Source organism: Thalassophryne amazonica, chromosome 2 (assembly GCF_902500255.1).
Source record: "Thalassophryne amazonica chromosome 2, fThaAma1.1, whole genome shotgun sequence".
NCBI lineage: Eukaryota > Metazoa > Chordata > Actinopteri > Batrachoidiformes > Batrachoididae > Thalassophryne > Thalassophryne amazonica.
The window spans coordinates 106,829,780-106,844,615 of NC_047104.1; the positions used below are offsets into that span (position 1 = coordinate 106,829,780).

At 43.5% G+C, this 14,836-nt stretch overlaps 1 protein-coding gene across 8 annotated transcripts in view; it reads right to left on the reverse strand.

Annotated features, from left to right (window-relative positions):
* plekha7b (pleckstrin homology domain containing, family A member 7b) overlaps positions 1–14,836 on the reverse strand; it is a 273,942-nt gene that overhangs the window by 12,634 nt on the left and 246,472 nt on the right. For all 8 annotated transcript variants that reach the window (XM_034191278.1, XM_034191265.1, XM_034191251.1 and 5 more), the window contains 2 exons: positions 11,737–11,870; positions 3,516–3,646 (listed from right to left, as the gene is read on the reverse strand). In XM_034191278.1, the coding sequence (XP_034047169.1) occupies positions 3,516–3,646; positions 11,737–11,870 (265 nt within the window). The remainder of the gene's footprint in view (positions 1–3,515; positions 3,647–11,736; positions 11,871–14,836) is intronic.

Consider the following 14,836-nt stretch of genomic DNA (forward strand, 5'->3'; position numbering starts at 1 on the left):
TACTGACTAAAATACAGGAAACATAGCCGAAAAATATCGCGCCATCTTATAACCTTGGACTAGATTTACACGTCATATATTTATCTACTGTAATAGTCAGTGGAGCAAGAAAACTCTTGAAAACAGTGTTTTTCTTGTACTACTTATGAACCACCCAACAGGCAACCAAAAGGCAAAAGTCATTCTGAGAGGTACAATATACATTTGTGCCAAATGTTGCTCCTCCACATTTAACACTGCAGTCACTTATCTACTTTAACAAGATCACCACAAGAACCAGCATAAACATTCACAACACAATAAATCACAATTATTTATTATTTTCATTTTCCCCAGCAGCTCTTGCACTCCTGTTCCCATGTCAGAGTCAACAAATGACTGCTGGTGCTGCAGGATGCAGTTGTTAGTTTTAATTCAACAATGAACCCATGTTTCAATACTCAAACTGTATCCGGAAAGAGTTTATCTTAATAAAGAGAACAGCAGAATCACACCACACCACGCAATGTTTACCTTCGCCTTGACTGTCCTCAGAACAGACTCAGCAGAGTTCCTGCACGTTATGTAACAACTCTTCATTATGGTCCAAACATCCTGCAGTTGGGTTGGGAGGACCCTATTCTAGTTTTTCTAATTTTTCTATGTGATTATGTGAATAAAACGGTTAGTTTTACTTTTAAAATCTACAGCCATCTCACTTATCCCATCATGACAATTCCTGAGGAGCTTTTGGGCAGAAAGTTCTGCCTGTGGAGAATAGACTGGCTATGATCTAAGGACCAAAGGTAGGCCAGTTTGCACCACTGTTGTACTATTGCTTTATTAAAACATACCTGTTTTTCCTCCACCAGTGTGCTTTATTATTTGCATTATTTTCAAATAAAAGCATTTTTTTGTTTCTTTCTTTAAGTACGAGGTCTATTAGAAAAGTATCCAACCTTATTATTTTTTTAAAAAACCATATGGATTTGAATCACGTGTGATTACATCAGCCAAGCTTGAACCCTCGTGGGCATGCGAGAGTTTTTTCACGCCTGTCGGTGACGTCATTCGGCTGTGAGCACGCCTTGTGGGAGGAGTGGTCCAGCCCCCTCGTCAGAATTCCTTTGTCTGAGAATTTGCTGAGAGACTGGCGCTGTGCTTCATCAGAATTTTTTCAGAAACTGTGAGGCACATCCGAGTGGACACCATTCGACAAATTAAGCTGGTTTTCGGTGAAAATTTTAACGGCTGATGAGAGATTTTGGATTGTTTCTATCGCTGTAAGTACTTCCCACGGAGCGAGACGTCGCACAGAGCTCCGAGGCGACGTCGTCATCCTGTTTCAAGCTGAAAACCTCCAAATTTAAGCCTCTGTTGACCCAGGACGTCGTGAGAGAACAGAGAACTTTCAGAAGAGGTCGGAATCAGCAGTTCATCTGGACATTCCACTGTTAAAGGAGATTTTTTTTAATGAAAGACATGCGGACAGATTGGTGTGTTGGCTCGCAGCCTGCACGGCGTGCCCACCACAGGAAAAACACCTCCGTTGGAAGCCTTAAGGACAAGTTGGAACATGCCCTGCTGTTAAACAATTTCTCAGATACTCACTCAACTGAAAGCCACCAAAAGCCACCTGGATTTTACAAATGGTTATCAACACGGAGGTGTTTTTCCTGTGGCAGGCGCACCGCGCCGGCTGCGAGCCGACGCGCCAATCCGTCCGCACGTCTTTCATTAAAAAAAATCTCCTTTAACAGTGGAATGTCCGGATAAACTGCTGATTCCGACCTCTTCTGAAAGTTCTCTGTTCTCTCACGACGTCCTGGGTCAACAGAGGCTTAAATTTGGAGGTTTTCAGCTTGAAACAGGATGACGGCGTCGCCTCGGAGCGCTGCGCGACGTCCCGCTCTGTGGGAAGTCCTTACAGAGATAGAAAACAATCCAAAATCTCTCATCAGCCGTTAAAATTTTCACCGAAAACCAGCTTAATTTCTCGAATGGTATCCACTCGGATGTGCCTCAGTTTCTGAAAAATTTTGATGAAGCACGGCGCCAGTCTCTCAGCAACTTCTCAGACAATGAAAATCCGATGAGGGGGCTGGACCACTCCTCCCACAAGGCGTGCTCACAGGCAAATGATGTCACCGACAGGCATGGAAAAACTCATGCATGCGCACGGAGGTTCAAGCTTAGCTGACGTAAACATATGAATCAAATCCATATAGTTTTTTAAAAAATAAAATGGTCGGTTTCTTTTCTAATAGACCTCGTATGTATTTATTTTTTAAGATTTGGTCTCCAGAAAATATTTATTCAAAAACATGTTTTGAAAAGGGGGCAGTGTTATATATTCAGGCCAATATGGTATTATAATTATCTGCATTAACATATACATCCAGCATGTTATTTCATGTGACAGTTTTATATGTTTGATGATCATGTTATTGCAACATGCATGTTAATTCAGATTAATTTTAACATTTCATTAATCTAAAAGAGAGGGGGGAAAGGAACAAAGTACATTTAGTAGAAATTGTATTTGGATTTAAAACATTGGAAATTCAAGAAACAAAAGGCTTTAATATATATACTCAGTGTGATTTCAGTACAGCATACAGTAATTTTGATGTTATTCTGGCAATATTGAAGTCTCTCATGCATAATAATATGGAAAAAAGATGCTTTTTTATTTCTGAGATTTGAAAGTGCACAGCGTACCTTACTTTCACACCAAAGGGAGAGAGAACATCACTGATTCAGTCTCCACTGACAAGGTGCCACCAGTTATATTCTCTGACATTTTTCTATGCTGGAAATAATGTTATAATTGTTGACTTTGCCTCGCTGCGCATATTTAGCTTCCACACATGCTGACATCTCGAGTGTTCCTCTGTGTGACAGATATACGCGTGCGTGTGTGTGTGCGCACAGGAGAGGCAGACAGACACTGACAATCTGCTGCTCCTACACAAAATGAACTCGCTTGCCTGCTGGAAAGTATGAAAGAAATGAAAAGTGAGCGCAGTGTCTTTTATGCAGCTTCAGAGCTACGTTCAAAGAGGCAGCAGTGACGTGCAGAGTGAGGGTAGAGTTTGACGGGATCATTGATCAGCACACAAAATGGCCTCATCAAGCGATTCCTCCCCTGACTCAAAGATTCTACACAGATTGCAATTAGTGACTATCTGAGCTCCTAATAAGCAATAATGTTAAGTTATTAGGAATGAACGGTCCTATTGCTCAGCTCTGCACCTTATACCCTTTGCGCTTCTCACCATCAATCGAGTGTTCTGTAAAGGGTGCTTCCTTCTCTTTATTACTTCTTCAACCAAAGGAGGTCAATTTGATGCCGTGAGACATTTTACTGATACGGTTAATGTCATTCTGTTTTCGACAGATGCTGTAATCATTTCTCAAAGTGTTCCTGTGAACTGATGATTGTCAGACTACATTTTACACCTCAAAGATGTAAGACATCTGCAGCACGTTCAGGGCTAGAATTACAGAAAAGGATTTTCAACACGATGACAAACCTGCAACCATTTTGCTTTTGACGGAGGCCTCTGAGGCGAGAGTGTAGGACATGGTGATGATTCTCTCCTGCTCCTGCACCAGCGCCTCCTCTGGCATGTCCACAGACACCGTTGGTGTGAGGTTTTGCACACTGTCCACACACACAAAAACAAATCATCACACTTATGATACACAATGTGCCGGACCGTAAATCCTCATGAGCTAGTTCAATGCAAACAGTTTGAGGAAACTGCCCAAAACTGTTTAAGTTTAGTTCATACAAGTAATTCCAAAAATTATTTGAAGTAAAACGTGGTGGAGTTTAATTAACTTAGTTCAATATTGGAACCTAAAGGGGATGTCTGAGATTTTTATACCTGAGACTTATTTTTACCAGAGGCCATCAAATATGGCCATCGGGTTTGGCAAAGACTTTGTGTCCATCCGTCCGTCTGTCCATCTGTCTGTGCTCAACATAAGTCCAGTCCTATTACTGCCAGAGTCTTCAAATTCACAGGGAACATTCTTGGGACACAGACCTTGGACAAGTTCAAAGATGGCAAACCTTGACCTATTTTAAGAGGTATTTTATGTGGTTAAACGGTCACATTCTGTTTCATTCTGTTACTTTTTTTTTTTGAGGGCCGGGGGTGACAGCCAATCAGAGCAGAGCAGCACTGTGATGTCAATGGCTGGTGTAGCTAGCTGCAAACTCCATTTCGTTTGTGTGTAAATATAACCTCTTTTTCATATAATATGTAAAGGCTAGTGAGAAATAAACACATCTAAAACTGAATACACTGTTTTTGTAACCTGATAACACCCCTGGAGTGATTTACAATACATTTCGCGGACGTCAGCCTGCATGCTAACTTCTGGTAACACAAAGCTAACTTCTGCTCTTACCAAAAGCTCATGAATGCGCACACGCACGCCCTGCTGCAGATGCTGTTAAAACGTAAATACTGTTTATGACTGACTGATAGAGGGCCTTTATTGAACATGTACAAATTGTATGTGAGACAACAGCATCTTAATAATGAATTTAAATGACAATAAACCTCTAATTAATTATATATATATATATATATATATATATATATATAAACACACACTTTGCACTGGGATACCAATTAAACAACTGCAAATTATAAAGAAGACAATGCTCATATGGCCGAGGGTATTTCAGCATTGTGTTATGTTTAGATGTTTTTCACAAACAATAATAATGGGTCTCAAGTTGCCATATAATGAAAATGTCATTAGAATCTGTCAGCATGGAGAGGACCTCTACTAAGGTACACACATACATTTTTACCTCAGTGACTGTAAAGGAACCTTTTAAAATAACTGATTATACAGGCAGCGACTTACCTTACCAACTTATTTACAGTAGTGTTCAGAATAATAGTAGTGCTATGTGACTAAAAAGATTAATCCAGGTTTTGAGTATATTTCTTATTGTTACATGGGAAACAAGGTACCAGTAGATTCAGTAGATTCTCACAAATCCAACAAGACCAAGCATTCATGATATGTACACTCTTAAGGCTATGAAATTGGGCTATTAGTAAAAAAAAGTAGAAAAGGGGGTGTTCACAGTAATAGTAGCATCTGCTGTTGATGCTACAAACTCAAAACTATTATGTTCAAACTGCTTTTTTAGCAATCCTGTGAATCACTAAACAAGTATTTAGTTGTATAACCACAGTTTTTCATGATTTCTTCACATCTGCGAGGCATTAATTTTGTTGGTTTGGAAGATTTTGCTCGTTTACTAGTGTGCTTGGGGTCACTGTCTTGTTGAAACACCCATTTCAAGGGCATGTCCTCTTCAGCATAAGGCAGCATGACCTCTTCAAGTATTTTGACATATCCAAATTGATCCAATTTCATAGCCTTAAGAGTGTGCATATCATGAATGTTTGATCTTGTTGGATTTGTGAGAATCTACTGAATCTACTGGTACCTTGTTTCCCATGTAACAATAAGAAATATACTCAAAACCTGGATTAATCTTTTTAGTCACACAGCACTACTATTATTCTGAACACTACTGTATGTAAGATTTTTCAGGTTTGGAGATGCTGCTCTCCACTAAGTTCATACAAGTTGAAGAAGAAGAAGAATGAACCTTCAAGATCAACTTGTAAGCCATAAATTTAGTCCATAAGTAGCTGGGCTACCATGAGAGATCTGTGGAAATGTTAAGTGATATTTTCAGAATGTCCACAAAAAAACAATTGTAAACTGACTGCATTTCCATTGAGTGATTGAATCCCACTACTGGGTTTTGTCCTCTTGTGCTGTCATTTTAGTGAGGCTCTCACAAGAACTTAATAGACCGTTGTTACATTCTCAGTGCTCATGCTCAGTAGTGTGTAAATCTCACGTGACTAAGGGCCCCTTCACACATAGTGCGAATATGTACAACTCAGGGCGACTCACAGCGGTAGAGCTCGTATGAGCAGATCATGAAACAGTGCGCCGACGAACAGGCGTGCACAATCCCGGAGTTGCTGTAACTGCTCGCACTGTGTTCCAGGGGACGAAGTGCACCACATCACGCCACTGGTGAGGAGGAAAATAAAATAAAAACCAGCTGTATAATTAGTGAATATCACTGGGTTGATATAAATAATACATAAAAGGGGAAACAATACAGAACCCCGCAATTAAATAGCCCTGGTTAAATAAAAAAAATGCCACACATGGGATTTGAATCCGCACACTCTGATTACCAGATGGAAACTTTACCACTGCACTACAATCACTGTCTTGTAACAGGAGTGTGAAATGGCTAAAATCAACAAGATAAACTTATTTTCTAAAAAAAGAAAAAAAAGCACTTTGATAACTGACCAAACAGCGTTTGGTACAGCGTATTTCTGTTGATACGTGACTGAAAGTGGCATATTTGTCATACTGTTGGCTTGTCCTGGTCCTGCGGCGCGCCACTCACAGCCCTCACGGCCCGACACGCGAGTCCTGTCAGACGTGACATTCAGATCGCCTGTTGTGTGTCCAAAGGGACTGACAGTCTGTCTTTATGTTTTTATGTATTTCCACACAAGCACACACATGCGCTTGTCCATCAAAACACGGGATGTGCACTGCAGCTGTGATGTCAACAGCTGTGGGCATCCAGCCATGCCCCTTGTCCTGTCAGCGCACAGACCAAGATGTCACTCTGTGATCAGATGAGAGATGCCTCGTCTGTGTGTGTGTGTGTGTGTGTGTGTGTGTGTGTGGAGGGGGGGGGGGGCAAAACACACGCACACGTGTTGTTGCGGGAGCCGACACTCTGGCACGCCACATGTGCAACTTCACAGTCATGGGGCACTTAGACAAATTTCACTACCTGCTCGACAATGATTGTCTGCTGACTGTTATGTTAATTAGTGCGAATGGCCACACATTTTCTAAGTGTTAGATGTTCGTGTGGGTCACCTGGAATTTGGTCGACACCTGTCGCAAGAGGGTTTGATGGATTTTCAGCCGCTGGTCTGAGCAAATTCTTGTAGCAACAGGTGTGCGAGGCAGCTACGATTTTACACATTTTGCACACGTTTCCTGCTTCATGTGCACTTTATGTCCAAATCGACCAAATTTGCACTATGTGTGAAGGGGCCCTAAGCATGAGCTTCCACCTCCGCTGTCGGCATGGGGGGCGTGGATTGCCTATTCATCCACAACACGAATAGCAGCTCTCGGAATTTATTCTACAGAGTGCTGTTGTACTATGATCGCCCACAATTTTAAAAAGTGCTAAAACAGGATGAAATGGCTTAATCTTGCTTGCCTCCTAACAGGCTGGTTTATAAAGTGCAGACCTGGCAATTACCTCAAAACAAACGTAAATTGCACACTCAGCCAGAAGTTCAGCTGCTATCAGTGCACATTTTACTGTCTCTTGAGTTGGTGTTTTTTTATGATGACTGAAGCAGTGCACTTTAATGTTTTTGATTAATGAATGGAATGTTGCATTTTTATAGCCTTCTCCAATCTCCCTGACAACACTTCCTGATAGAAAAGCCTGCTGTTTATCAGGCTTTCCTCCCTAACACAGTTAACACTGGTGATTTTGCTGTGTAGGGTACATTGTCCTGCTGAAAGATGAACCGTCGCCCCAGTCTGAGGTCAAAAGAGCTCTGTAGCAGGTTTTCATCCATGATGTCTCTTCATCTTTCCCTCAGTCCTTACAAGTCTCCCAGTTCCTGCCACTGAAAAACATCCCCACAGCATGATGCTGACACCACCATGCTTCACTGTAGGGATGTTGCCTGGTTTCCTCCAAACATGACACCTGGCATTCACACCAAAGAGTTCAATCTTTGTCTCTTCAGACCAGAGAATTTTGTTTCTCATAGTCTGAAAGTCCTTCAGGTGCGTTTTGGCAAACTCCAGGTTGGCTGCCATGTGCCTTTTACTAAGGAGTGGCTTCGGTCTGGCCACTCTACCATACCTGAATGGTGGATTGCTGCAGAGATGGTTGTCCTTCTGGAAGGTTCTCCTCTCTCCACAGAGGAATGCTGGAGCTCTGACACAGTGGCCAACGGTTTCTTGGTCACCTCCCTGACTAAAGCCCTTCTCACCTGATCGCTCAGTTTAGATGGGCGGCCGGCTCTAGAAAAGTCCTGGTGGATCTGAACTTCTTCCATTTACAAATGATGGAGGCCACTATGCTCACTGGGACTTTGAAAGCAGCAGAAAATATTCTGTACCCTTCCGCAGATTTGTGACTCAAGACAATCCTGTCTCAGAGATCTACAGGCAGTTCCTTTGACTTCATGCTTGGTTTGTGCTCTGACATCCACTGTCAACTGTGGGACCTTATATGTAGACAGGTGTGCCTCTTTACAAATCATGTCCAGTCAACTGAATTTACCTCAGGCAGACTCCAATTAAGCTATAGAAACACCTCAAGGATGTTCAGTGGAAACTGGATGCACCTGAGCTCAATTTTAAGCTTCATGGTAAAGGCTGTGAATACTTATATACGTGATTTTTTTTTTTTTAATAAAATTTGCAAAAATCTAAAAAAACAAAAAAACATTTTTTTCACATTGCCATCATGGGGTATTGTGTAAAAAAAAAAAAGAAAAAAATAATTTTATCCATTTTGGAATGAGGCTACAACATAACAAAATGTGTAAAAAGTGAAGTGCCGTGAATGCTTTCTGGATGCACCGGTACTTTGTTTACAAATGACCTGGTGAGGTTCATTTCTTCCTATCATTCACTTAGCGTGTGGAGAGAGCAAAGAGAAGCTTACAAATATGACCAACAGGCACTCAAGAAGCCTTTGCCATTTTGCAGTTTCAGTTATCATAAGAGGTAAATGCTAAAAATGTTAGTTTTCGACAATATCTGTTTGCTCACTTTGCTGGGCTGTGACGGACATTAAAGCAAATGTTGGAAACAGCAGGCATTAACATCCATCAAGCAGATTGTCAGATTTAGGGTGTTCCCACTCTGTTTTCCCTGGTAATTATTTATTTTTCATGTTGTTGCAAGTTTCGGAGCTTAGCCGGACCATAAGTTCAGGCAGGCAGAAAAATCATCAGTGGAGTGGCTACACGTGAGAGTGACTGCAACCTGTGAAAAAGTGGTTGTGCATTGATAAAGCCATTGTGCACCCTTTCAGTGAAAACTGACATAATAAGAATAAAGGCATTTTTTGAATAGTTAAACTTGATTCAATGAAAGTGCATGTCCATTCACTTAATTTGAGAGGCGGAGAGCAATACACAGCACCGTGGTTTTGTTTAATACACAAAATACACTACATTGCTTTAAATACACAATTAGTTTATTTCTGATAATCAGTGTGGCCCCTCATTCTCTTTATTTTACTCATTGTGCCACTTTGGAAAATAGTAGCTTCTGCTGCTACACTGATTTGCTAGTTATGCACATGCTCTCTTGTCTTTTTTTCATTTTTCATGTTACTGCGCCACATACAGCCCTGGCATATACAGTGTTTTGTTGTCCCACAGCTGACAGGGAACGTTATTAATTGGTTGGGGAACAATATTTTTTGTTGTAATCGGTTCTGGAATTTAAATTTTGGGGTGAAACCCAAAACCAGAAACGTTAAGATATTGTTGCTGTTCGGAACGAACCAGTTCGGAAAAAATTCTGACTCAGAGCACTGCTTTTAACTCTACCCCTACCCTTAACCATAAAGCTAATCATACCCCCCCCCCCCAACGTTAACCCGAATTTCATGATACCATCACAAATTAATTTCATGATACCATCACGAAATGTGGCACTTTTTCGTGATGGTATTACAAGCTCATAGATTAACTCACAATTCGTGATGCCATGACAAACAGATGAGATTAGATGCCACCTGTAATAGCGGAAAAATTGTTTCCATTCAGTGTTATGTAAAATAAGGCCGTTCTGAACCCCCAAAATACATGTAGTTTCACTAAGCGAATTTCACTTTGCGACTTCAAATTGTGCAGCTTGTCAGAACTGTTGGGTGCCTGTGGTATTACGCCAACAAAAGTGAGAGGTGTCAGAGAACGTCTGGTGATAAAATAGACCTGTGCTGACAGCGGGTGTAACCACACATGGAAATGCTGGGAGTTGCTATGACAGTTGGATTAATATGTAAGTCAGTATTGCATTGTTTAAAAGCATTCACTATGTGTGAAGCAAGTGACCACCGTGCATGGCTGTACAGTTATTTCCGCCTTTGAGATGGATCTCACACATAAATTCCTGAATGACATTCAAGTGAATGATTCATGTGTTGCAGGCATCCATTTCAAAATGAGCAAATATTTGCACAAAAACAATAAAGTTTATCAGTTTGAACATTAAATATCTTGTCTCTGTGGTGTATTCAATTGAATATAGGTTGAAGAGGATTTGTAAATCATTGTATTCTGTTTTTATTTACATTTCACACAACGTCCCGACTTCATTGGAACTGGGGTTGTATAGTAGTGTTAATAAGTTCACATAATTTGAAAATGTTTCAGATAATTTGAGGAATATTGTGAATGAAGGAAAAATACTTTAGATTATTAGTTCACAGGAATTAACAACAACAAAAAACTCTTAATTTAAATAATTTGTAAGCTTGAATTATTTGCATTAACAAAACTTAAGCAGTTCAAGGCAACTGGTTTCCAAAATGCCAGCAACATTAAAATACAAGGTCTATTAGAAAAGTATCTGACCTTTTTATTTTTTTCAAAAACCATATGGATTTGAATCACGTGTGATTGCGTCAGACAAGCTTGAACCCTCGTGCGCATGCGTGAGTTTTTCCATGCCTGTCGGTTGCATCATTCGCCTGTCAGCAGGCTTTGAGTGAGGAGTGGTCCACCCCCTCGGTGGATTTTCATTGTCAGGAAATGGCGGAATGATTTGGGCTTTTTTTTCCATCAGAATTTTTTCATTAACTATTAGAGACTGGCAGCTGGAAACCATTAGAAAAATTTATCTGGCTTTCGGTGAAAATTTTACGGGCTTCACAGAGAATAAGGACTGTTACTACAGCTTTAAGGACGGCTTTAAAGATGCTCGGTGCGCCGCGCTCCGTGCCGCCATCGAGAGCCACAAACCACCAGATCATTTCTAAACGGATGGCTCTGTGGATCCGAGACCGTCGTGTGCACTTTCTCTGGTTATCACAAGAGCTGGACATCAGCCATTTTCCGGCAGATTTCACTTTTAAGAGATTTTGTCATGGAAAGCCGAGCGGAGGCTTCGCGCGTCACGACCGATTTGCTGATGGAGCAAGACAAAGGAACACCTCCGTTTTGGTCTCACAGGACGGCTTTGAGATGGCGTTCAGACAGCTGTCGGTGGTTTTTCCATCGAGTGATTATCCGAGAAATTGTGGATGTGCCTGGACATGCCAGAACATGTCCCGTGAGGCTTCATCACAGCGTTGCTTTGCGCCATGCGGCACCGCACCTCCGCACATCTGTCTCAATGTGCTGAAAAAGTGCTGATGTCCACGTCTTTTCACAATTCCTGTGCTAGTCAGACGATGTCCCGAATAAAACACAGCGAACAGTTTGGAAATGAACGGCACATTCCACTGTTACAGGAGTTTTTGTCATGGAAAGAGGAGCGGAGGCTTCGCGAGTCGAGGGTTCAAGCTTGTCTGACGCAATCACACGTGATTCAAATCCATATAGTTTTTGAAAAAATAAAATGTGTCGGTTTCTTTTCTAATAGACCTCTTAAGTGCATTCAGTTTTTTTAATTTACCTGGACTTTGCCAAGATGCTCTTGATGCGTTCTACCTTACAATGGCACTCCTCCACCTCCTGAGAGCTGATGGGCTCCTCAGGCTCTGAATCCACATAACGCTCTGGTATCAACACTTTCTGAGGCACGGAAAGCTACACAAAACAAAGAGGTGTGTTTGTGTGTTAGAGAAAGGCTTCACCTCATCCAGTGGGTTTATGTGACAGCTTGTGCTGCTATTCTTCATGTGATAATTAAATTTTAAGTGCTGAGCTCTGATTCCACAGTTACTGTTACTGCAGTTATTGCCAGATCTTACGCTTACATCATTTACTACTGCACAACACAGCACTCCATAAAAACAGATCGTCTGTTGGAAGACATTAATCCTTGTGATTTTCACATGCTTAACAAAATAATTATCTGGTGCACAGTCAACATGCCGCGGCCTGCTGCACATTAGATCATGTTGCTGCTGTTGCTGTTGGATTCATGTTGCTGTGATGCGTTTTGTTGGGGAAAGGCCTTGTGAATGTTTGCATAAATGTAATGCACAATAAATTGACACAATAAAACACATACAAGTGCATAATAAATCTGTCCCAGGTGAGTTTTAAGACTAAACTGCACATGAATTATTTTTTTAATAGTATTTTGGATTTTTGCCCAACATAAAGCATAAAACTGCTTTAAAAATGCTTATTTGGATGAAGTAATATGTGCCTCAAACTTAGGGTCATATGGTAAGGAACAATAGTACCATTCTCTATTTTACAAAATATATCAATGCACCCTTTTCAAATCATGCTTATGAATCTCTGCACTGTAAAATCAAACATGTTCAACTACAAATACAAGTGAAGGGCCTGCCTTAAAATTCTATGTTAAGTGAAAAAATCTAATGTTATTCAAATGTGACTTTATGCTATCTTGATTACAAATTCTGTGGTTCCCAAACCAGAACCCCTCTACACCCTGGCAGCGCCTAGAAATTCTGTCCATAAAAATAATGAACAGAACCAGTGACAAAGGGCAGCCCTGGCGGAGGCCAACGTGCACTGGAAACAGGTTTGACTTACTACCGGCAATGCGAACCAAGCTCCTGCTGCGGTCGTACAGGGACCTGATAGCCCTTAGCAAAGAACCCCGGACTCCGTACTCCCGGAGCACCCCCCACAGGGTGCCCCGAGGGACACAGTCGAACGCCTTCTCCAGATCCACAAAACACATGTGGACTGGTTGGGCGAACTCCCATGAACCCTCGAGCACCCGATGGAGCGTGTAGAGCTGGTCCAGTGTGCCGTGACCAGGACGAAAACCACACTGCTCCTCCTGAATCTGAGGTTCGACCATCGGTTGAATTCTCCTCTCCAGTACTCTGGAATAGACCTTACCAGGGAGGCTGAGGAGTGTGATCCCCCTATAGTTGGAACACACCCTCCGGTCCCCCTTCTTGAACAGAGGGACCACCACCCCGGTCTGCCAATCCAGAGGCACTGTCCCCGATCGCAACGCGATGTTGCAGAGGCGTGTCAGCCAAGACAGTCCCACAACATCCAGAGACTTAAAGTACTCAGGACAGATTTCATCCACCCCAGGAGCCTTGCCACCGAGGAGCTTTCTAACCACCTCGGTGACTTTGGCCTGGGTAATGGATGAGTCCGCCTCTGAGTGCCCAGTCTCTCCTTCCTCTTCGGAAGACGTGACGATGGGATTGAGGAGATCCTTGAAGTACTCCTTCCACTGCCCGACAACATCCCCAGTCAGGGTCAACAGCTCCACACCCGCACCGTAAACAGTGCTGGTGGAGAGCTGCTTCCGTCTCCTGAGGCGTCGGACGGTTTGCCAGAATCTCGTCGAGGCCGACCGATAGTCCTCCTCCATGGCCTCCACGAACTCCTCCCAGACCCGAGTTTTTGCCTCTGCGACCGCACGGGCTGCGGCATGCTTGGCCTGCTGGTACCTGTCAGCTGCCTCCGGGGTCCCACCTACCAACAAAAATAAGTAGGACTCCTTCTTCAGCTTGACGGCATCCCTTACTTCCGGTGTCCACAACCGGGTTCGGGGATTGCCACCGTGATAGGCACCAGAGACCTTGTGACCACAGCTAAGAGTGGCCGCATCGACAATGGAGGTGGAGAACATGGTCCACTCGGACTCCATGTCTCCAACCTCCTCGGGGATCTGGGAGAAGCTCTCCCGGAGGTGGGAGTTGAAGACCCCGCTGACAGAGGGTTCCGCCAGTCGTTCCCAGCAGACCCTCATGAAACGTTTGGGCCTGCCAGGTCTGACTGGCTTCCTCCCCTCCCAGCGGATCCAACTCACCACCAGGTGGTGATCGGTCGACAGCTCTTCCCTCTCTTCACTCGAGTGTCCGAGACACGTGGCCGAAGGTCAGATGATATGAATACAAAGTTGATCATCGACCTCCGGCTCAGGGTGTCCTGGTGCCACGTGCACTTATGGACACCCTTGTGCTCGAACATGGTGTTCGTGATGGACAAACTGTGACTAGCACAGAAGTCCAACAACTGAACACCACTCGGGTTCAGATCGGGGAGGCCGTGCTTCCTGATCACCCCCCTCCAGGTCTTACTGTCGCCACCCACGTGGGCGTTGAAATCCCCCAGGAGAACAATGGAGTCCCCAGTCGGAGCGCTATCTAGTACCCCTCCCAGGGACTCCAGGAAGGTCGAGTACTCTGCACTGCCACTCGGCCCGTAGGCCGAGACAACGGTGAGAGACCTGTCCCCGACCCGAAGGTGTAGGGACGCGACCCTCTCGTTCACTGGAGTGAATTCCAACACATGGCGACTGAGCTGGGGAGCAACAAGCAATGCGACCCGAGCTCTCCACCTCTCCCCGTGGGCAACGCCAGAAAAATGAAGCATCCAGCCCCTCTCCAGGAGTTGGGTACCAGAGCCCAAGCTGTGCGTGGAGGTGAGCCCGACTATCTCTCAACCTCACGCACAAGCTGAGGCTCCTTCCCCCCCAATGAGGTGACATTCCACGTCCCAAAAGCCAGGGGCTGTGAGCATGGACCGGGCCGCCGGGCCACCCGCCCTCGACTGCCGCCCAATCCTCTCTGCACCCAACCCTCATGGCCCCCTCTGCAGGTGGT